We start from the raw sequence: 23,806 nt of genomic DNA on the forward strand, positions 1-23,806 counted from the left end.
GTTCGAAACTGTCATTTATTTTAGTTTGAATTGTTGCTTCAGGAAAACGATTATCCATAATCTTTTATCAGGTTTAGCTGCATGCCGAAGTACTCTTCTAATATCTTATTATTAGACAGTGAAACCATTTTTGCTCTGTGTATGAGTATAAAGCAGAACCTTGTTAAACATTTAATCAAGAAGTCATCCCAGATTCCTAGTCCCACATGGAAGAACATATTTCTTGTGTGGCGTGGTCATAAAATCAAAGGCCCAGTCCATGCACAGATGCATGTTACTCCTCAGCAGAGAGACACCCTATATATTAGCCTGTATCTGGTACTGTGCCTGTCATTCAAGGGAGCTGTGTATCATTGGCCTCTTTTCCCCCACTGTGCTTAGCAGGGCCCCCAGACTGCATCAGAAAGAACTTAAGAATGAAAATGGAAACTAACATGTGAATGCCTACATGTTACATATAAAAAAAGAGGTTTTCTCATTACACATATATATATGTGTGTGTCTAACCTATGTGCATTATACATACACACGCACACATATGTTTAACCTATATTCTGTCTCCTCTGTTACAGTGCTTACTTTACAAAACGGCAATATTTTTATTCTTTGGATAGCTGAACTGGCATTCATTCATATATGTATTAAGTTTCTACTAATGTTCTAAGCACTATGGAAGAATAAAAATATGAATCTTGTTGTCAAGTAGCTTACAGCCTCCTGGGAGAGGTAGAACCATTAATATAGAGTTGAGGGATGTGCTAATAGAGATACTATATGTAAAAGGTGCTTTGGAACCTTAGAGGAAGGAGTGAAGTCCTTGGGTAGGGATCTCAGGGTAAGATGGAATTTTCTGGGAAAGACCTGCTGTGTTGAGGAATCTGAATTTCACCCTAAAGTCAGTTAGGGAACCGTTCGTGAATTTTATCCCTCAGAATGACATGGTCAGATTTGCCTTCTAGGAAGTTCACTCTGTGAACTACAATTTAAGGATGAGAGGGTAAGGTTATTCCTCAAAAAATTAGACATAAAATTACCATGTGATCCAGCAAGTCCTCTTCTGAGTAAATTCCCAAAAGAACTGAAAGTCAGGTACACCCATATTCACAGCAGTACAATTCACAATAGCCAAGAGGTGGAAGCAACCCAAAGGTCCATGGAAAGATGGACAGATAAACAAAATGTGGTATATAGATACCACAGAATATTATTCAGCCTTAAAAAGGAAGGGCATTCTGACACATGCCGCAACATGATGAACCCCGAAGATATAACGCTAAGTGAAATAAGCCAGTCTTCGTCTGTGAAGTGTGATAATAGCACCTGCTTCATAAAACAACAGGGCAGTCCTGAGTGATAAATGAGTCAACTCATATAAAGTGCTTCAAAGGATGCCTGATACACGGTAACTCCTCAGATACTAGCTGCTACTGGTGCTGCTTTTGCTGCTACTATTACTACTCCTACTTTATTTGAAGCAGTAAGAGGATAGATACAGCATATTAATCTTGGTTCTTTGACTTTGATGGGATGTCCTATTTTTAACAGTTTTATTGAGGTACAGGTGACATACAATGAGCGCACCTACTTAAAGTGCACAGTCTGCAAATGTTTGACATATGTATACATCCACGAAACCATTCATGAAATACCGAAAGTGAGAGTATCCATTGCCCCTCAGATTTTTCTCAGGCCCCTTGGTAATCACTCCCTTTCACGTCTGGCTTTATCTTTCCAGGCAACCACTGCTGTTCTTTCTCTTGCTATGATTAATTTGCATTTTCTAGAGTTTTATATAAATATGGTCATACAGTATGTACTCTTTTGTCATCTGACTTATTTTAATCAGCATAATTATTGGGATGCATCCATATTTACCTGTGAATAGTTCATTCCTTTATACTGCCAGATAGTATTCCATTGTATGGATATAGCACCGTTTGTTTACACATATGCACCTGTTGATGGATATTTGGAGTGCTTCCAGTTTGGGGGTATTACAGATAAAGCTTCTGTGAATATTCATCTATAAGATTTTCTATGGACAGAGATATGCTTTCTTTTCTCTTGGGTAAGTCAAGGAGTGGAGTGGCTGAATCATATAGCAGTTTTATACTTAGGTTTTCAGGAAACTCCCAAACCAATTTACAAAGTGGTTGTTCCGTTTTACATCCTAGCGGCAGTACAGGAGAGCTTCTGTTGCTCCACATTCTCACCAGCACTTGGTATGGCAGGCTTTTTAATTTTAGCCACTCTAATAGGTATACCGTGTACAGTGGTATTTAACTGTGTGGGGTTTTTTTGTTTGTTTGTTTGTTTGTTTTGCGGTACGTGCGCCTCTCACCGCTGTGGCCTCTCCCGTTGCGGAGCACAGGCTCCGGACGCGCAGGCTCAGCGGCCATGGCTCACGGGCCCAGCCGCTCCGCGGCATGTGGGATCCTCCCGGACCGGGGCACGAACCCGCGTCCCCTGCATCGGCAGGCGGACTCTCAACCACTGCGCCACCAGGGAAACCCTTAATTGTGGTTTTAATTTGTATTTCCCTAATGACTAATGATGCTAAGTATCTTTTAATGTGTTTATTTGCCATTCCTGTATTTTCCTTGATGATGTGTATTTTCACATCTTTTACCTATTTATTGGGTTGTTCGTTTTCTTGTTCAGTTCTGTTTTATATGTGGATACAAGTCCTTTATCAGATATATGCTTTGTAAATATTTTGTCTCTGTCTATGGCTTGACTTTTCATTTTCCTAGCACTGTCTTTGGAGCAGCAGCAGATGTTAATTTTGAAGATCTAATTCATCATTCTTTTCTTTTAAAATTTGTGCTTTTGATGACATATCTAAAACAATCATTACCTAATCCAGTATTACAAAGATTTTGTCGTATGTTTAGTTTTAGAAGTTTTATTGTTGTAGGTATTAGAGTTAGATCTCCGAACAGTTCAAGTTAATTTTTGTATATGGTGGAAGATATGGATTGAAGTTTTTTTGTTTGTTTTTGTGCATGGATATACAATTGTGATAGCACCATTGGTTGAAAACTATTCTTTCTTCACTGAATTGTCTCTCCACCTCTGTTTAAAACAATGTGTTGTCCTGTATATCTTTATTAATTTCTGGACTCTCTGTTACACTAATCTCTTTGTCTATTTGATGCCAGTACCATACTGCCTTGATTACTGTAGCTTTATAATAAATCTTGAAATCAGATAGTGTAAGCCCTTCAACTCTGTTCTTCTTTTTCTAAGTTGTTTTGGCTATCTGTGTTATTCATATTTCCATTTGGATTTTAGAATCTGCTTGTCAATTTCTACACATACACAAAAGATTGTTAGAATTTTGATTGAGATTGAGTTGAGTCTATAGGTCAATTTGGAGTGATAGAGATCTTAACAGTATTGAGTCTTCTAACCTATGAACAAGGTTTTTATTTAGGTCTCCATTTATTTAGGTCTTTTAAAAATTCTCAGCAATGACATAGTTTCCACTGTACAGGTATTTTTTTTGGTCAGATTCATCCCCAAATGTTTTACTTTTTTTTTGTGTGTGTGTGTGTGTTTTTTTTTTTGTTTTACATTTTTGATGCCATCTTAAATGGTATTTTCATTCATGGTTAGTATATAGAAATACAGTTGATTTTTGTAGGTTGACCTTAGATCCTACAGCCTTGCTAAACTCACTTACTAGTTCTAGTAGCCTTTTTGGTAGATTACATTACAGTTTCTACACAGAAAATTTTGTTGCCTGTTTTCTTCTTAATTTGAATTCTTTTTCTTCTCTTTCTCATTTTATTATATAATAATAAATATCTCAGTGGCTAGAACCTTCATTACAGTGTTGAATAGAAATGTTAAGCCTGAACATCCTTGTGAATATTCTTGCTTTGTTCCTGATCATGGGAAGAATGACTTCGTTTTATTGATCATTAAGTATGATCTTACCTGTACATGAAGTGTTAAATTTGAGGGTGTTCCTTTCCACTCCTAGTTGGCTGAGGGTTTGTAGATGTTGGGTTTTGTCAAATGCATTTTCTGTATCTTATTGAGATGATTATATTATCTTCCCTTTTTAGCTTCTTATATGGTGATTGATGTTTGGAATGTTAATCTAGCCTTATATTCCTGGGATAAACGTCACTTATTAGTCCTTTAAAATTTGTAGAATATGTAGTGATATTACCTCTCTCATTCCTAATATTGGTAATTCCTGTTCTCTTTCTTTTTTCCCGATTAACCTGCCTAGAGGGTTATCAGTTTTATTGATCTTCTCAAAGAACCTGTTTTTTGTTTTATTGATTTTTCTCTATTGTTTTTCTGCTTTTTATTTCATTGATACTTGCTTTGAACTTTATATATAAAAATATGTTATTTAACCATGTGTACATACATTTATATATGTGTGTGTATACACATATATAATATGTTTAACCATGTAGCATTTTCTGTGCTCTTCATTTTCTGTGTACATCTAGATTTCCATCTGGTATCATTTATCTTTTCCCTGAAGAGCTTCCTTTAACATTTCTTCTAGTGTGGTTCTTGTGGTGATGAATTATTTTAGTTTTTGTATTTCTGAATATGTCTTTATGTTGCCTTTGCATTTGAAAGGTGTTTTCACTGAATATAGAATTTTTGGTTGACACTTTTTTCTTTTAGTACTTTTAAAGATGTTGCTCCACATTTTTTTTGTTTGTTTGTTTTATATTGTTTATGCTGTCAACCAGAATCTTTATTCCTTTAATCCTCTGTATGTAGCATGTCTTTTTTCCTCTGGCCCACTCTTAAGATTTTTTCTTTCTTTTTTTAGACAGAAACAGACTCACAGATTTATTTATTTATTTTTAATAAATTTATTTATTTATCTTTGGTTGTGTTGGGTCTTTGTTGCTGTGCTCGGGCTTTCTCTAGTTGCGGCGAGCAGGGACTACTCTTCGTTGCGGTGCACGGGCTTCTCTTTGTAGTGGCTTCTCTTTTTGCAGAGCATGGGCTCTAGATGCACAGGCTTCAGTAGTTTTGGCACACGGGCTCAGTTGCTGTGGCTTATGGGCTCTAGAGCACAGCCTCAGTAGTTGTGGCGCACAGGCTTAGTTGCTCCGCGGCATGTGAGATCTTCCCGCACCAGGGCTTGAACCCATGTCCCCTGCATTGGCAGGCGGATTCTTAACCACTGCGCCACCAGGGAAGTCTCAAGATTTTTTTTCTTGATCATTGGTTTTGAGCAACTTGATTGTGATTTGCTTTGGTGTGGTTTTCTTCATATTTCTTATGTTTAGGGCTTTTTGAGCTTCTCAGATTTGTGGCTTCCTCAAGTTTGGAAAAATCTCAACCATTCTTCAAATTTTTTTTTTGCCCCCCACCACTCTCCTCCCCTCCACAAACTCGTTATCCTTATATTAGCTCACTTGAAGTTGTCACCCAGCTCACTGGTGCTCATTTATTTACTTTTTTAGATTCATTTTTCTCTGTTTCATTTTTGAGTAGTCTCTATTGCTATATTTTAAATTCAGCAATTTCCTGCAATATTTCCTGTTAATGTCATCCAGTATGTTTTTCATTTCAGACATTGTAGATTTCATCTCTGGGAGTTTGATTAGCATTATATCTATATCTCTATATATGAAACTAATGTTTATTATTGAACATACGGAATACAATTACAATTGTTTCAATGCTCTTGTCAATTAATTATATCATGCATCAATTCTGAGTTAGATTTAACTAGTTGTTTTTTTGTATTATCGATTTTTTTGTTTGTTTCCATTTTTGATACTTTTTGGTTGTGAGATGTTGTGAATTTTATCTTATTGGTTGTTTTTATATTCTGTAAGACTTCTGGACCTGAGTTCTGGGACACAGCTAAATGACTTGGAAACAGTTTTCATCTTTTGAGTCTTTCATTTAAGATTTGCTGGGGAGGACCAGAGCAGGTGTTACAGCACCTTATTTCGCACTCCTGAGGCAAGAACTCTCTGAGTTCTCTACTCAGTGCTGAGTCAGTTATGGTTTTCCAATATTTCTGATGGGCATATACTCTGTTCCTCTCTCCATGTGAGTCTTGAATGCTGTTCCCTTTAATCTTCTTGGATGATTCTTTCAGCAGTCTTGGTTAGTTTCCTTACATGCTTGCGTTGATCAGTTCTCTGCTGAATAGTCAGGGGGACCCTCTACAGATCTCCATGGTTCTCTCTCTGTGCAACTGTGCAGCTCTCTCCACTCCAGTACTCTGCCCTACAAATTCTAGCCTCCTTGTTCTCCTCAGACTCTAATCTCTGAGACTTCACCTGTGTTTTTCCTCCTTGCATTGTGGCGTGTAAAATCTCTCAAAACAGTAAGTTGGGGCAGTTGTAGGGCCCATCTCATTTGTATCCTGCCAGTCAGGGATCAGTGTCTCATTTCCTGATACCCAGTCTTGAAAACTGTTGTTTCTTATACACATGTACACACATATGCACACACATGTGCACAGGCATACATACATATCATATGGTTTGTTCGTTAATTTCAGGCAGGGGGATAAATCAGTCTTTCTTACTCCATCTTGCTCTGGAACTAACTCTGATATATTAGTTTCTGCTGTACAGTGAAGTGAATCAGCTATATGTATGCCTATATCCCCTCCCTTTTGGACCTCCCTCCCCCCCTTCACCCCCCCAATCTAGGTCATCACAGAGCACCGAGCTGAACTCCCTGTGCTATAAAGCAGGTTCCCACTAGCTATGTGTTTTACACATAGTAGTATATTTATGTCAAACCTAATCTCCCAGTTTGTCCCACCCTCCCCTTACCCCCCGTGTCCACATGTCTGTTCTCTACGTCCACGTCTGTATTCCTGCTCTACAAATAGGTTCATCTGTACCATTTTTCTAGATTCCACATATGTATGTTAATATATGATATTTGTTTTTCTCTTTTCTAGATTACTTCACTCTGTATGACAAACTCTAGGTCCGTCCACATCTCTACATATGACCCAATTTCATTCCTTTTTATGGCTGAGTAATATTCCATTGTATATATGTACGCCATCTTCTTTTTTTTTTTTTTTTTTTTTTTTTGTGGTACGCGGGCCTCTCACTGTTGTGGCCTCTCCCGTTGTGGAGCACAGGCTCTGGAAGCACAGGCTCAGCGGCCACGGCCCACGGGCCCAGCAATCCGCGGCATGTGGGATCCTCCCGGGCCGGGGCATGAACCTGTGTCCCCTGCATCGGCAGGCAGACTCTCAACTACTGCGCCACCAGGGAAGCCCTACCCCATCTTCTTTATCCATTCATCTATCATTGGACATTTAGGTTGTTTCCATGTCCTGGCTATTGTAAATAGTGCTGCAGTGAACATTGGGGTACATGTGTCTTTTTGAATTATGGTTTTCTCAGGGTATACGCCCAGTAGTGGGATTGCGGGATCATACGGTAGTTCTATTTTTAGTTTTTTGAGGAAACCCCATACTGTTCTCCTTAGTTGCTGTATCAATTTACGTTCCCACCAACGGTGCAAAAGGGTTTCCCTTTTCTCCACACCCTCTCTAGCATTTATTGTTTGTAGATTTTTGATGATGGCCGTTCTGACTGGTGTGAGGTGATACCTCATTGTAGTTTTGACTTGCAGTTCTCTAATAATTAGTGATGTTGAGCATCTTTTCATGTGCCTCTTGGCCATCTGTATGTCTTCTTTGGTGAAATGTCTATTTAGGTCTTCTGCCCATTTTAAAATTAAAAAAAATTTTTTTTTTTTTTTTGATATTGACCTGTATGAGCTGTTTGTATATTTTGGAGATTAATCCTTTGTCCATTGCTTCATTTGCAAATATTTTCTCCCATTCTGAGGGTTGTGTTTTCGTCTTGTTTCCTTTGCTGTGCAAAAGCTTTTATGTTTAATTAGGTCCCAATTTTTTATTTTTGTTTGTATTTTCATTACTCTAGGAGGTGGGTCAAAAAAGACCTTACTGTGGTTTATGTCAGAGTGTTCTTCCTATGTTTTCCTCTAAGAGTTTTATAGTGTCTGGCCTTACATTTAGGTCTTTAATCCATTTGGAGTTTATTTCTGTGTATGGTATTAGGTAGTGTTCTAATTTCATTCTTTTACATGTAGCTGTCCAGTTTTCCTAGCACCATTTATTGAAGAGGCTGTCTTTTCTCCATTGTATGTTCTTGCCTCCTTTGTCATAAATTAGGTGACCATATGTGCACGGGTTTACTTCTGGGCTTTCTGTCCTGTACCATTGATCTATATTTCTGTTTTTGTGCCAATACCAGACTGTCTTGATTACTGTAGCTTTGTAGTATAGTGTGAAGTCAGGGAGCCTGATTCCTCCATCTCCGTTTTTCTTTCTCAAGATTGCTGTGGCTATTCGGGGTCTTTTGTGTTTCCATACAAATAGTAATTTTTTTTTCTAATTCTGTGAAGAATGCCAGTGGTAGTTTGATAGGGATTGCATTGAATCTATAGATTGCTTTGGGTAGTAAAGTCATTTTCACAATATTGACTCTTCCAATCCAAGAACATGTTATATTTCTCCATCTGTTTATGTCATTTTTAATTTCTTTCATCTGTGTTTTATAGTTTTCTAGGTACAAGTCTTTTGCCTACTTAAGTTTATTCCTAGGTATTTTATTCTTTTTGTTGCAGTGGTAAATGGGATTGTTTCCTTGATTTCTCTTTCTGATTTTTCTTTGTTAGTGTATAGGAATGCCAGAGATTTCTGTGCATTAATTTGGTATCCTGCAACCTTACCAAATTCATTGATTAGCTCTAGTAGTTTTCTGATGGCATCTTCAGGATTTTCTATGTATAGTATCATGTCATCTGCAAACAGCGACAGTTTTACTTCTTTTCCGATTTGGATTCCTTTTATTCCTTTTTCTTCTCTGATTGCCGTGGCTAGGACTTCCAAAACTGTGTTGAATAAGAGTGGCGAGAGTGGACGTCCTTGTCTTGTTCCTGCTCTTAGTGGAAATGCTTTCAGTTTTTCACCATTGAATATGATGTTTGCTGTGGATTTGCCATATATGGCCTTTATTATGTTGAGGTAGGTTCCCTCTATGCCCATTTTCTGGAGAGTTTTTATCTGATTATCTCAGTAGATGCAGGAAAAGCTTTTGACAAAATTCAACTCCCATTTCTGATAGGATGCTTTTTGAATTGTTAGAACCTGTTAGATGAATGTTTTTCAAAGGCATCCATTGTGGTGCAATGGGAACAGTGATATAAGGCTGTGAGAGCCTCATCCTTTCTACCAATGACCATCTGTATAAGTTTTATCAAGGGATAGACTCATGGAGTCTCCTGGTTGGATGGGACTCTACAGGTTATGTGGCTGATCCTCCAGCTGATGCATAAAACCCTTTCTGTACAGTCTGTCCTATACTCTCCCATGTTGGGCAACTTGCCTTTTTAAAGGACACATTTCCTATTTAGGTTTCTCATGGTTAGAAACTTCTTAACTTACATGAGCTAAAATCTTTCTCCCACTAACTCCCATCTAGATTTGTCTAGTGAAGTCATGTGAAATTACTCTAATCCCTTTTCCACACAATAGCCCCCCTTACATTTGAGGGCCAAGTGCCTGCTTTCTTCCCAGGGAATCTCCAGGATAAATATCTTGATCTCTCTGAACCTCAATTGTCTTATCTCTAGAATGTAGTTACAAAAAGGATTCCTGCATCTGTGAGTGCCTTCGTGAGTGAGATACCATGCTAGATGCTAAGGATACAGAAGAGAATATACTGTCTCTGCCTCCCAGAAACTCACCAGGGAAGAGAAGTCAAATGATGCAGCAGAGAGATGAAAAGCCCTCTTAATAGAAGTGTGCAAAGTGTGCTGGACCCTTCACAAGATTTTAGAGAAGATTAAATTAATTAAGATATTGGAAGTATGGTCTATACACTATAAGAGACTGTAAGTGTGTTTGGTATTACTATTAGCGGTAGTCAGAGATGTACCAATAGCTGATCGGTCCCCATTATTTTTTCTGAAGGCTGTTATGCCTCTGACCTTTTCAGTTTGAAGCTTCTGTTTGAAACCTCTGAGTTCCACATAATTAATGAGTTTGGATAGGTGATGGTGCCCACAGGGGGCTAGAAACATGCCAATAAGTTTATCTTTCCTCCTGCTCTTGCAGGTTGTTTGGGTTCAGGGCTTGTAAAAGACAATTGTACTCAGTGATTTTTTTAAGTGAATTCAGATCTTATAAGCTAGGGACACTGTAAATCTCTGCTGATGCTTTACTGTTTAAAACTCCAGATGGTGATGGTAATACTTCAGCTTTTCTCCATATGGAGAAACAGAAGACAGCTTTCAGAAGAAAGCAGTGGCAAAATTCAGATATCGTCATTTTGTAACACTAGGTCACTCTGTGTCTCCCTCACAGGGTGTTTGAGCTTCTCATCGTGATTTTTCAAGCATCTGTTTACTTTGCCAAGCATATCATAAATGTAAGTAAGAGGAAGAACTATATATTGATGTGACATGATGCTGAGGTTAGGGATTGCCACAATGTGGCAGCATTTCTTACACTTGGGGAACTTAAAAATGCAGATTCCCAGACCCTACCTCCAAATACTCGGATTTAGCTATCTGGTGGGTGTTGGGAGAGGGGGAGAGCTGCTGCAGTGTACTTGAAATTCGTTTCTGGATAATTCTAGTACAGGTGGGCGCTGCATTGAGAAACACTGGGGGCGGAGTGCGCCTGTGATATGAGGGCAGTAAATCTTGTCCCGCCTCTGACTCTGTATTTGTTCTTGCCTCCACTAACTTTGGAGGGTCTCCTTTTTATCAGGAGTTTATATTGTGAGGAGTCAGCAAGATGAGTCAGATAGTTCCATTCTCAAAGAATCTTCAGTATAGCCTTAAGATGTCTGTAGATCCTGGTTTAGTAACTACATGACTTGGAGTGGGTTACTTTTAAGCTTAGTGATATAACCTGGATAATACAATCTACCTTTTCTTCAGGATTTTTAGGAAAACTGATTAAAGGTTAATAGGAAGACTATTATCTTCCCTAAGCTGGACAAGAACTGATTGAGTATAGCTGATATCCATTATTCAAGAGAAAACATTTCTCCATGCCATCTTGAGCATTCATTTCCTTTTGGACGTACTTTTGTTTTGTTTCGTTTTATAGTTGTAATTTAACTATTTGGCCTTTGAGTGTGCTGTAAAATGTTGGGTTACAAAAGTTCCTTCTGTTACCAAATGGCTCATCAGGATTTAGACTTCTCTGGGCCACTTCCCTTCAGAGTCTGCTAGGGCTGCTACCGCCACCACTTATTGTCTTTGTAAATTAGCCGTTTTCTTCTGTCAGTAATTTCTGTTCAAATCTGATTATACCAACTAGGCTTCCACTAGGAAGTGGTAGGTGTAGGTGTATCCAGGGCACTCTAAATATAATTACTGGGTTCTTTGAGCTAGCTCATTATTTCGGCTTCATGGTGCCCCATACCCCTTTCTTTCACAGATGTCTTTAGCTAAATCACCAGTACCTGATTAGTAAATTTGCTTCAATTGTAAAAGATAGACAGTACTCTATAGTAAAAGCACATTTAAAATACACAGAAAGCAGAAAAAAAAAAACCCACCGCAACGTTTTCTGAGAGACGAAGCAAGCTTACTGCTGTGGTATAAATAAATGGTCTTTGTGGATTTCATTTGCATTATTTCTGTACCAGAGTTTTCATAATGTACCCTGAAAATCTCACATTATATATTTCTTACTTCTTTTTTTTAACATAAAGAAAACTACCAACAACGATATATTTTTGAAAAGTAAAACATCATATGCTTTTTGTACATGCTTATAAGCCTTGCGAGAGCAAGGCCTCAAAAAATTGGGGAAAGACTCAGAATTGTTCCTCTCCAGGGAAATCTTTAGTAAAAGGTGAAAGATTTATATGATCTGAAGAGAAACCAGAGTATATTTCTTACTTTTTTGTACCATCAATAATCAGTGTTTGAGGAGTCTTCTGGCGTTTCTCCTGACGGCCCACTTTTATTTTTTACAAACATTGAAATCTTAAATTTTTAATTAAAAAATATGAATGAGTAAATTCTCTGATTGTGTGGTATAATTAATCTCACCTAACTTTTGCCTTTATTATCACCCACATGGTACATGCTTATAAGTAGTTAATAATTGAGTCACTTCTTTCTGAATATTAACAAATGAGTCTATATGAATTTCATACACCAACTTAAATACAAAATGCCTTGATGACAGGTCTGGTTGAGAAATGTATCTCAACAATCTGTGAGATGAAAGAGTTGTTAACTTCTCATAAACTTTCAAATCATGTAGATGAGAGTTTTTTAAAAAATTGACTGTAATGAAAAGGTAGGTTTTAGGTAATATCTTTTAACACCTGAGATCAGTATTCTCTTCATATTTTCTCTCAGCACTACCTTCCTGAGGTAATTCTGCGTTCTTCCTCTCTTTGCCGGAGGATTTCTGCTACCTACGAAGACCCTTTCCAAATGTATTTTCTGGGATTTTCTCTCTCCCACAGTCAAAACTTATATGTCTTTTCCTGATTTTTCTTTAAGCGCTCTGGCCTCCATTGTTTTTGATGAGAAGTCAGCTGTTAATTTTATGTTCCACAGTGGAACAAGTTGTTTTCCTCTGGTCGATTTCAACAATATATCTTTGGCTTTCAACATTTTGATGAGTTTGGGTGTGGTTCTCTTTGAATTCATCCTACTTGGAGTTCATAGAGCTTCTTAGAAATATAGATTAGTATGTTTTTTAAAAATCAAATTTGGAACATTCTCAGCCATTATTTCTTTGAATATATTTCTGTTCCATTCTCTCTCCTTTCCTTCTGATACTTTCAGTGTGTGTATGTTCTACAGTTAATGGTGTCCAACCTTTCTGAAGCTCTTTTTATTTTTTTCTTCTTTTTTCTTTCTTTTCTTTGGATTATATAGTCTCTATTCGTCTGTTAATAAGTATCCAGTTCAAATCTGCAGAGCCACTGTACTGAATTCTTCATTTCAGTTACTGTACTTTTTAACTCCAGAGTTTCCAGTGGTTCTTTGTTGTATTTTCTATCATTTTGCTGATATTCTCTGTTTGATAAGACATTGTCATCATACCTTCCTTCACTTCTGTAAGCTTGGCTTCCTTTTGTTCTCTGAATATACTTAAAATGGCTGCTTTCAAGTCTTGTTAACTTCTGGGCACCTATAAGTTTCTATTGCCTGTTTTTTTGCCTGTGTATGGGTCAAACTTTTTTGGGTTTTGTTTTTTTCTGTTTTTTGGGTGTTTCATAATTTTTTTGTTGAAAACTGCACATTTTAGGTAAAATATGGTAGCACCTCTGAATACTGACACTCCTTTCCCCTTCCTTTTTGGAGGAAGTTTGTTTAAGTTGGTGTTAGGTCATTTATTTATCTGTTTAGTGACTTGGCTGGACTAATTCTGTAAAGTCTGTTTTTCCCCCACGTTACATCCTCTATGACTTTCTTGCTTAGGATTTTTTTTTCTTGTTTTTATTTTTGGCCTGAATTCTTAAGGGTTTTCTGTGGGTCTTTATCAACCATTTATTGATCACAGTTTGTGCTTAAGCCGCCCTAGCTACTTAGATGTGTGTGTGTGGTTTGTAGACTGCTTTCACACTTCAGGGAGTTTACAGTTTCTACCCATTTTTAGCCAGCGTCCAGTAGTTCAGAGGTCTTCTCTCCAGTCTCTCCAGGGAGGGTTCAGCACTAGCTAGGCACAAAGTCTTCCAGACCACAAGGGATATATATGATTTTATTTTTAAGCCCAACTTCCTGACTTCCTTCTAGGTTAGAGTGGCTTATTGTTTAGCCAGTGTTTTGGTCAAAGGTTTTGCTTAAACCTTTTAAGTCAGTAAGGCTTCCACATTTTGCTGATGGATCTATGTATGACTTGGGGGGTTTTCATGACTGCCCCAAGTCCCACTCTGGTTACTCCTGAGTGGGTACAGCCTAGGATATGTTCTCCCTCTTTAGGACCCTCAGGGATGAGTGTGATCCCAGGAGCACTCTTCTTGGATGTCTCTTAGGCTTTGTTAAATTTATGGCTGGTCCATCATTTTGTGATACGTATGATACATCATGATACTTACATCATGAAGCTACTAGGCGCATGTAATTATTTGCTTACCACCGGAATCTCCATTGTTTTTGACAGTGTCCTTAGGCATGAACTTCTCCCTGGTATGTGCCCCCAAAAAACAGTCGATTCAGGCAGCATCCTAGAGCTCTCTGTCATTAGGGCTTCCCTCTTCTCCTGGGCAGAACCTCTGTGCCATTACATCAGATCTTTGGACGGGAACAGTAGCCCCCTTCTCCCTGAGTGACAGCCCCTCTCTACAAGCAGGCACTGCATGGTTTTTTAGCTTGCTTCTCTCAGTGTGGAATCTTTGCCTGATGAGTGAGCTAGGATTGCTCACTTGGTGATTGGAGCCCTAATGTTCTCAGCCTGTTGCTCCTGGGGCCAAGCCCTGCCCTGCAAGTAGAAAAGGAGTCGGGGAAGAGGATGTAGTCCTCTCAGCAGCACCTGCCCAGATGTGTGCTTCTGCATTGGAGGGTTAGGAGTGGAGGGATGGGAGACACTGGCAGCCTAGCCTGCCTCTCTCAGATGAAACCATAGCCCTAGACTAGGAGCTGGGGAGAGATAGGACCCTGTTCTTGGCTGTCTTGTCTGTTCTTGGCTAATCTACCCAGATTAGAGCTTCCATCACCTCCTCTTTTCCTGAGTTTTTTCAAGGCTTTGCTGTAGGCTAAGTGATATTTAGCTCATCTGGCGATTAATCCCTTGTAGTTGAATGTGCTTCTTAGGTTGTGGTTTCTTATAGCTTTATGTCTCTGTTGCTAGTACCATTAATGTCATAGGAAGTACTCAGTAAATGTCCCTGGATGAATGAGTGGATGAATACCATATTTTTCAAGTGATGTGTTTATTTTTACTCAGAGTGGGTGATGTATACAATGGGGCTTTTGAGTACTTGGGAGCTCTGCTGGGTGTGGAAGTAGGTCTACACTCTGCTGACCTAGGCCAGTCATAGCCAGTCAGAACTTCCAAAATAAAAGGAGGATAAAGAACTACCACATGGCACGTGAGTAAGAAAAGACAACCCAATAGCAGAGCAAACATCAGTGGCAACCAAAAAAACAAAAAAAATAGGTACATGATATGCACAGGCAGCCCATAGAATAGGTATCCCAGAAGATCAGTTAGTGTGAAAGGATGTTCACCTTCCCTAGTAATCAGGAATATGGAAATTGAAAGCAATATTGTAATATACATCCATAACTATCAGATTTGCAAAAATTAAGAAGTCTGACAGAACTAAATATTGAGGAAGATGTGGAGAAACTGGAATTTGGCACACTGAAGGGGGGCTATAAATTGGTACAACTTCTTGGGAGAGTAATGTGGCAGTAATGAAATAAACTGAAGATTCATGTATCATGTGTACCTTATGACACAGTAATTTCACTTCAGGGCACATATCCTAGAGAAAACTCCTACTCATGCAGCGGGAGACACTCACAGAGGGATGCTTATTGCTGTACTGTTTGTAATAGTGAAAAGCATAAAACGACCCAAGGATACATCACTAAAAAAATAAACTTTTATGTAGTCTTACAGAGGAACACTGTACAGCAGTTCAAGTGAATCGTCTGCCTCTACCTACAGCGACATCTGTAGGTTTGATGTGTGACAAGTTATGGAAGGATGGGTGCAGTATGATACCATTTATATATGCTAAAAACAGAAAGTAAACCTTTACACTGTTTACAGATTTTATAGCACAGGTTTCAGCATACCATGATCTGTGGGCCAAATCTGACCCATGGCCTATGTTAGAACAACTCACTAGCTAAGAATGATGTTTATATTTTCAAATGATTGTAAAAACAAACAAAAAGCAAGCAAGCTATGGCTTTTCTCCAAGCAGGTCAGATAGACACTCCAAGGGAAGCTTGGAGCTCTGAAAGAAAGTTTACTGTATAAAAGGGAGAGTGTGCTTTAATTTAAAAAAAAAGTATGAGGCATAGAATGTATCTGATTGTCTTATAAGCCTGCTATAACAAAATACCATAGACTGAGTAATTTATAAACAATAGAAATTTATTTATCATAGTTCTGGAGGCTGGCAGTCTAAGATTTGGTGTCTGTTGAGGATCCTCTTCCTAGTTCATAGATTATCATCTTCTCACTGTTTCCCCACATGGCAGAAGGTGCTGTCTGGGGTCTCTTTTATAAGGGCACTAATCTTATTCATGAGGACTCCACCCTTATGATCTATTCACCTACCAAGGGCCCCATCTCCTAATACTATAACATTGGAAGTTAAAATTTCAACATATGAATTTTGGGAGGATGAAAACACTGTCTATAGCACTGACCGTCAAGTCCTAACCTAGTTCTGCTTGCCACTTTACTAAAAATTTGCTACCCCCTGGTAAACATATGCTCTGTGTGTCTAGAGTCATATTCCCTCAGCATAGCCTGGTGGATAGTTCCAGCATCCTTCCTCCAGCCTTTCTGCCCCAGGAGTTTCTTCTATGTCTTGGGATTTTAGCTTTTTCTGGGTATTACCTGACCTATCTGGAGGCAGCCTTCAACCAGTGGAAACATGAATCAGATGACTGCCCCAGCTTCATCCAAGGAACAGTACTGAGGTGTGTTCCACATGGTTCCTCACTGGGACCACTGCAGGAGCAAGCCACATTACCCAATTCTGGAGTGTGGTAACCAGCTCCAGAACACACTTTTCTGGGCTTTGCCTTTCTCTGCCCCACTCTTCCTGCTCCCTCATTCTGCTTGCTGGGACCACCATGCAAATAAACTGCTGCCACTTCATGCATGACCCAGACTCTGTTTGGGGAAGCTCCAAACTAAGACAGACACATAGACAGTAAAAGAACAAAACTGCCGTTGGGAAGGAGAGTGGTACTGTGGGGGTGGTGGAAGCAGAGGGGGGCACAGGGAGCATGAAAGGAGCTTTAATTATATTTTTACATTTTACTTATTCATAAGTATCCACAACAAATAGGGCAGAAGGTGAGCTTTTTAAAAGCTGAGTTGTGTACAGATGGGTATTTACATTTTAGAGTTTGAAATCATGTGCCAAATTTCTATGTGAAAATAGTCTTCCTCTTAAGTTTTCTTCGGGAACCTGTTTCTCATGGTGCTTAAAATCCAGCTTCTGCCTTGACATGTTGATCATACCTTTTTGAGTGAAAGTAATTCATTATGAGAATAAAAGAAAGGCACCCATATTTAAATAGTAGAGAAAATGCACCAGAGTAATTCAATTGAAAGAGACTTCCCCTTCATTTTTTAAAAAGATACTTCACAGGATAACTTTCTCCTCTAGTAGTAGTGATGTCGAAAACCTTCTGCTGTGTTCAAGATATGCTCCTGAGCTCTAAATGACAGGTTGAGCATGCTCTGCGTTAGGAAGTATTATGTAAGAGCAGAAGGTAATTCACTCCAGAGAAACACAGTTTACAGGAAACTATAAAATAACTCATTGGGAACATTTCTTTTAGATTCCAGAAAATTAAGTCCCACTGTGGGTTTTCATGCAGAGTGTAGAAAAGGGAAACAAAACCAAAACAAAAGGACAGCAACAACAACAAAATTGTGTTCTCTAAGCCCCCTTAGAGAGCAGGATGTTTTTATTAGCATATTTGGGATGCAGGCAAGACTTCTTTCAGAAAGAAGCCATATGTTCTCTTGTGCATGCCAGATTTGTGACAATCACGATTCTGTGGTCTTGCAAATGAAAGCAAAATGTTGTGTAGCCCTCCCAGCAGGGATGAAACCTTTTCCTAAAGCAGCATCCTTTTGTGATGCCCAGCTCTCATTTGACTGAGCTGCTTTGCGCTAAGTATATCTAGCAAAAGGTTTTAAAATTATAAATCCTCTCCTTTTACGCTCATTGCTCTTAGGATGAAGGCCTTCATTTGGCCCAAAAAGGCCTGCAGTGTCTGACTCCTGCCAGCATCTCCAACATCATCTTGGGTGCCTTTTCCTTCCCTCTCTAATCTTCATTCACGCTGGGCTCTTGGAGGAGCCATGCTTACCCCGGGACCTTTGCACATCCTCCTCCTGGTCTCTTCCTTGCCTGACAAATAAAAAGCATTCAGGGCTTCCCTGGTGGCGCAGTGGTTGAGTCCGCCTGCCGATGCGGGGGACGTGGGTTCGTGCCCCGGTCTGGGAGGATCCCATGTGCCGCGGAGCGGCTGGGCCCGTGAGCCATGCCTGCTGAGCCTGCGCGTCTGGAGCCTGTGCTCCGCGACGGGAGAGGCCGCAGCAGTGAGAGGCCCGCGTACCGCAAAAAAAACAAAAACCAAAAAACATTCAGTAAATACTTTGCAAATGAATGATAGAGGTTAGAAAGTAGCAGAATCTTACATGGTGGTGGTGGTGGAGATGCTGTGGCAGGCCACAAGCATATAAAAAAGGCACCACTTCTGTCTAATCACCAGTGTTTTAAATGGGTATGGAATAGGCCAACTCTTCCTTTTACTCTCCTTTCCTATTTTCATCGTAGTCTTATCAGCAGTCATGCCAGCATATTATCTTAATAATAATTTTTTAAAAACTGTTTAAGGTACTGTTGGAGAATGTGTCCAGAGCTGCTGCTGATTATCCTGTATCCCATCAGACTTTGCCACCAGTAGAGGGGTATTTTGAGGGAAGGAAGAAAAGATAAGTACCATGATTGTTCAGGGGAATGATACCAAATAGAACTGAAATAGGAAAAAATTAAGCAGACCAAATTTGTGCATAGGTTGGTGTACTGACATACACTGCAGGCCAACCCTGTGCCAGGGCAGTGCTGAGCACTAGGAAACAGATGAACAATACCAAGATCACTGCCTTCTAGGAACTCTAAAACGTTGGAGAGGCATTCAGTTAGATGATGATAGTACAAAATACAACCTAACGAGTGCTGAATAGAGTCTGACCCAGTGTTACCGAACCAAACTTGGGTCCACTCGCCTGATGTGCAGCAAAGCCGAGCTGCTGACACCAGCTTGTGGTGAAGGAAGTACAGTGTTTGTTGCCGGGCCAGCTGAGGAGACTGGGCAGCTTATGCTCAAAAGACCTGAACTCCCCAATGGCTTTTAGGGAAGGGTTTTTAAAGACAGAGCGAGGGACTGGATCCTGGGGCACCTGATCAGCTCGTGCACAGTTCTCTGATTGATGGGTGGTGAGGTAATCCCGTGAGGTCACAGGGATCAGCATTAATCAGTCCTCAGGCTCCAGCTGGTCTGGGGGCTACGTGCTCATGGTCATCACGTAGTTAGCTTCTTCCACCTGGTGGAGGTTTTAGTATCTGCAAAACAATTCAAGGACATGGCTAAGGACATTATCTGTAGCCCCTGAGGAAGAACTAAAGATTCTTGACTAACCTATTCTTATTTTGTCTTGCTTGACTGTTTTCCTTTGTTTCTGCATTTTCTCACTTTTCTGATTAAATGTGTTCTTTGGAACTCGGGGAAAGCCTAGGAGACTAAAGCTTTTCTACAAACACGAGGCAGGTGGGGGATATGAGGGGTGGGGAGTCTGTCCTTGGGAAGGCCCTACAGTGTCTTGCTCAGTGTCACCAGGGCTGTGGGAGCACAGAGGAATTTGGACATCTTTACAGGGGAAGGTACAGGTGACCTAGTGACGATTTGATCACAGTAGGTACATAGGCACAGGAAGAGAGTTACAGATTTATTATTGAAGGACAGTAAAACCTAACTGATATTAATCAAGTCTTGTTAGTTACCAAGAAAATGCTTAGCAATGATTTTTAGCAATATAGACAGTTACGGAAAGCAAGTTAAATTTTTTAAAGAACTTTCGTACATTAAACTATCCTCTGATGTTGCAGATTCGTATCTATTGATTACCGCTAACCCAAGTAGACTCTCTCCCGGAAAACAGGATTTTTCTTTTTTTTTTTTTTTTGTGGTATGTGGGCCTCTCACTGTCGTGGCCTCTCCCGTTGCAGAGCACAGGCTCCGGACGCGCAGGCTCAGCGGCCATGGCTCACGGGCCCAGCCGCTCCGCAGCGTGTGGGATCTTCCCAGACTGGGGCACGAACCCATGTCCCCTACATCGGCATGCGGACTCTCAACTACTGTGCCACCAGGGAAGCCTGGAAAACAGGATTTTTATTGAGTATGGGAATCAAGGGACCTGGGTTTCAGTCCTATGTCTGGTATGACCTGGCTGTCTGACCATAACGTATCTGTTTATCTCAACCCCACGTCGTCCTCAGTGCTCCCCACCCCTGCTCCTCTCCCTACCCTCCAGCACACACAGGTACCCATGGGATGATGTAGTCCCAACAAAAACACAGTTTTACTCCTGCAGTGCTTCTATTCTGAGGGGTGACCAGACTCCCTCCTTCCTGCAACGTCATCTCAAATTAGAATTGGAATCCCTTATTTTGCCAGAAAAACCCCAACCCCCGCAAAGAAAAGAACATACTGCATGCCCTCATGAATGTATTCACGTTCCTCTCACATTCTCCTACTTAACCTCTACTTGCTAACTCCATGAACTGCTATAACACAGAACTCTGGCTACGTGAGTTGATTTGATAAGAAAACTTAAGAGGTCACTTCTGAAAAATGGGTTCTCAGTATAGCATTGCATTCTGAAATGTATATCTCCAGTTCCTCTTTAACTGGTAACGAGTGCCCACAGGAACACCATTTTGCTCTTTAAAGTTCCTCATCTGGGTCGATGCCGTATGTATTAATGGCCTTCAAGCCTTTATTTGGCCTGGATTTTGGGAAGTGTCTGTGTCTTCCTTCTACCACAAGTTAGTCCTGGGTAGACATATTTTGGAAGTCTCAACCTTACAGTCACCACGTCTGTGATGTCACTGTGTTACTTTTAGGTAACAGAGTCACGTGGTGGTTCTTAGAGAGTAACGACACTAATCCTTTGCATTGGTGAAGTGCTTTACAGTCAACAAAGCACCTACTCAGTCATCTTATATAATCTTCATAACTGTCCTGTGACAGTTATGAATTATGTCATGAATTATGAATTATGACAACTTTGAATTATCCACATGTCAGAAAACTTGAGAGGTAAAATGATTTGCCCAAGGTTATCAACCTAGAAAATAACACAGAATGTCCATCACCTTATGGATGGACAAAGAAAATAGGGTATATTCATCCAATGAAATATTATGCAACCATAAAAGGAAGGAGGTACTAATACCTGCCACACATGGATGAACCTTGAAAACGTGATGCTAACTGAAAGAAGCCAGAAACAAAAGACCACGTCATTATATAATTCCATTTCTATGAAATATCCAAAACAGATATTTCCATAGAGACAGAAATTAGATTAGTGGCTGCCAGGGGGTGGGGCCTTGAATGGAGTTGAGGCTGACTGCTAATGTGTACCAGATTTCTTTTTGGTGTGATGAAACTGTTCAAAAATTAGATTATGGTGATGATCACACAGCTCTGTAAATATACTAACAGTCATTGAATTGTATATTTTAAATGAGTGAATTTTGTGGCATGCAAATTATATCACACTAAAGTTGTTAAAATTTTTAATTCAGTTTTCTTTTCCCTACACCCCAGAGCTTTAGGGAAGTGACTTTAGGAAGTGTCTTCTTGATACATATTTGGCTTCACATTTCCCTGTCATGAAAAGAGATGCCCAGCCTCTTCTTAAGTCAGTCCCTTCCAAATATTCCTCCATCTCTTCTCTCATGTCCCAATTGAACAAATAAGAGGACAGCCTTCTCAGGGTCCCTGTGTCCACCACTCCCTAGCTGACATTAGCACATCAGTAAACCTGAGAAGAATTAAAAAGACAGTATTCTTTCTTATGTCCTTTCCATAGTTTATTTTTTGGCATATTTTTATCAGAGCTTTGCAATCAGTCAACTCATTCAAGAGCAAGTCTCCCACATGGTTGGTTGAAAAGCACTGGGCAGAAACTTGAAAGGAAAGGAAGCCAGTAGTGCCAGTTTGGAGTGCTGGAATTGTATTTAGACCCTGTCCCCAATTTAATGTATAACTTTGAGCAACTCTAAGCCTGGAGGAATGCCAAATACTTCCTACGTATATGTTTGTGTTTATATAAGTGTTTGTGTGTGTGTGAGAAATATAACTATTGGTACAGAATTGACTGAGGCAATAGGAAATGGGACAGTGAAGTGAGTAGTTTCTTTCCACACCTTAAAAGCGTATTGGGAAAGAAGGGGTCAAATTAACTCTTAGATGATGTGGGATGCAGTGACATTACTCTGAACACATGCTCTAGCTGTTGCAGCAGGCTTGCCTGTGAAATATACTCTGCAGGGGCAGAGGACACTCAAAGTTCTAATAGTAGAAATAACGGGTAAAAAGCAAACCAGGAATTTGTATGATTGTCGGGGAGGGGAGCTTCCTCCACGTCTCCTTCTCCAACTTCAGCATGAGCCTACCAGGTGTGAATCTCCACAGTCGGCTGCAGTGATGGCAGCAGACCTTGAAGCTTGAGGTAGAAGCAGAGTGGTGCACCTGTCAGGGCTTAGTCTTCTTAGGTGGTGACGAGATGCTTAGCATTCAGGAAATTCTGCCCAGATTATAAATGAAATCTGTATCTGTATCTGCCTTGTCACTAAGGTGCTTTTAACATTTTTGGTTCAGATGATGGAATTTCTGTAGGTATGAGTTATCAAACTTGATATCTCAGACAGGGATCCATCTTTCTGAGTTTTGTGTTGTTATTCTGTGTTCCCAATTGAATCCCTCTATTAGCACGTCAGTGATTTTTCTGTATAAGGTGGTGGATCTGGTGTCTCTTTATTGAATGCCAAGTGGTTGTCCATCCACTTTCATGACTATCTCTGAGGTCTCTTCATATCTTCTCTTTATTGTTATTTAAGGTAAAGCTTACTACAGCTAAGAGCATGGTGCTAGCTTTCTTTGGCTTAGGAAGAAAGGAGGATTTTTCTCAGGATAGAGCTTGGCTGCCACATTTGGTGATGTAAAATGCTATATAGAGAGCTGAGTGTGGATGCGTGAAATACTTGCAGGAAGTCTCTCAAGTGTCTTCAGATACCCATTGGCTTGCAGTTTGTCCTTGATGTTTGCTTTCTGCAAAGGTGAGGTACCTACCTTGAATGGATGGATGGAGGCTGTCCAAGCGTTAGTGATAGAAATGGAGCATATTCTGAGCTGCCTGCCCTGCAGCTGAGACCCAGCAACTGTCAGTTACTCTACTTTTTATGGGCATCTCCTACTAAAGATGATTTATTGTCTTTTTTTTTTTTAATTTTAGAAGGAGATTTGCATCAAAATAACTCTAATCTGAGAATCTGGGGGTGGGAAGGGGGAGAGTTCCATAGCATTTTCTCTTCAAACACTTTGCATGGTATTTTCTCTTCTCCTTCCTTTCCCAGTTGTTATCTACCTTTGATGTACTATAAACAGCACTCCAGCAGGTAGAAATTGCATCAGTTAGGGTTCTTCAGAGAAACAGAAACAGTAGGATATGGGGGCAGAATTTCTTCTTCCTCCAGGGAACCTCACTTTTGTTCTTAAGGCCTTTCAGTTGGTTGAATGCAACCCACCCACATTTTCAAGGATAATCTTATTTAGTTAAACTCAACTGATTGTGGAATTAACACATCTACAGAATATCTTCATAGCAACAGCTAGATTAGTGTTTGATTGAATAACCGGGTACTATAGCCTAGCTAAATTGACTCATCAAATTAACCATAATACAAATAGACATCAAATTTTAAATTGGAAGACATCTTAGAACTCTCCTGGTTATCTAACCACACCCTACCCCTGCCCCATTTAGTGG

At 39.9% G+C, this 23,806-nt stretch overlaps 1 protein-coding gene and 1 non-coding gene across 4 annotated transcripts in view; one reads left to right on the top strand and one right to left on the bottom strand.

Annotated features, from left to right (window-relative positions):
* Nucleotides 1-23,806, top strand: part of SH3GL2 (SH3 domain containing GRB2 like 2, endophilin A1) — a 199,919-nt gene that overhangs the window by 106,235 nt on the left and 69,878 nt on the right. The window contains exon 2 of one of the 3 annotated variants that reach the window (XM_060300966.1): nucleotides 10,367-10,430. The exons of the other annotated variants lie outside the window; for them this stretch is intronic. Coding sequence (XP_060156949.1) covers nucleotides 10,367-10,430 — 64 coding nt within the window. The remainder of the gene's footprint in view (nucleotides 1-10,366; nucleotides 10,431-23,806) is intronic. 3 annotated transcript variants of the gene reach the window in all.
* On the bottom strand, nucleotides 11,795-11,910 carry LOC115844034 (U5 spliceosomal RNA). The gene has a single exon (XR_004035949.1). It is a non-coding gene; the product is annotated as a U5 spliceosomal RNA (small nuclear RNA).

This window comes from Globicephala melas, chromosome 6 (assembly GCF_963455315.2).
Source record: "Globicephala melas chromosome 6, mGloMel1.2, whole genome shotgun sequence".
Taxonomy (NCBI): domain Eukaryota; kingdom Metazoa; phylum Chordata; class Mammalia; order Artiodactyla; family Delphinidae; genus Globicephala; species Globicephala melas.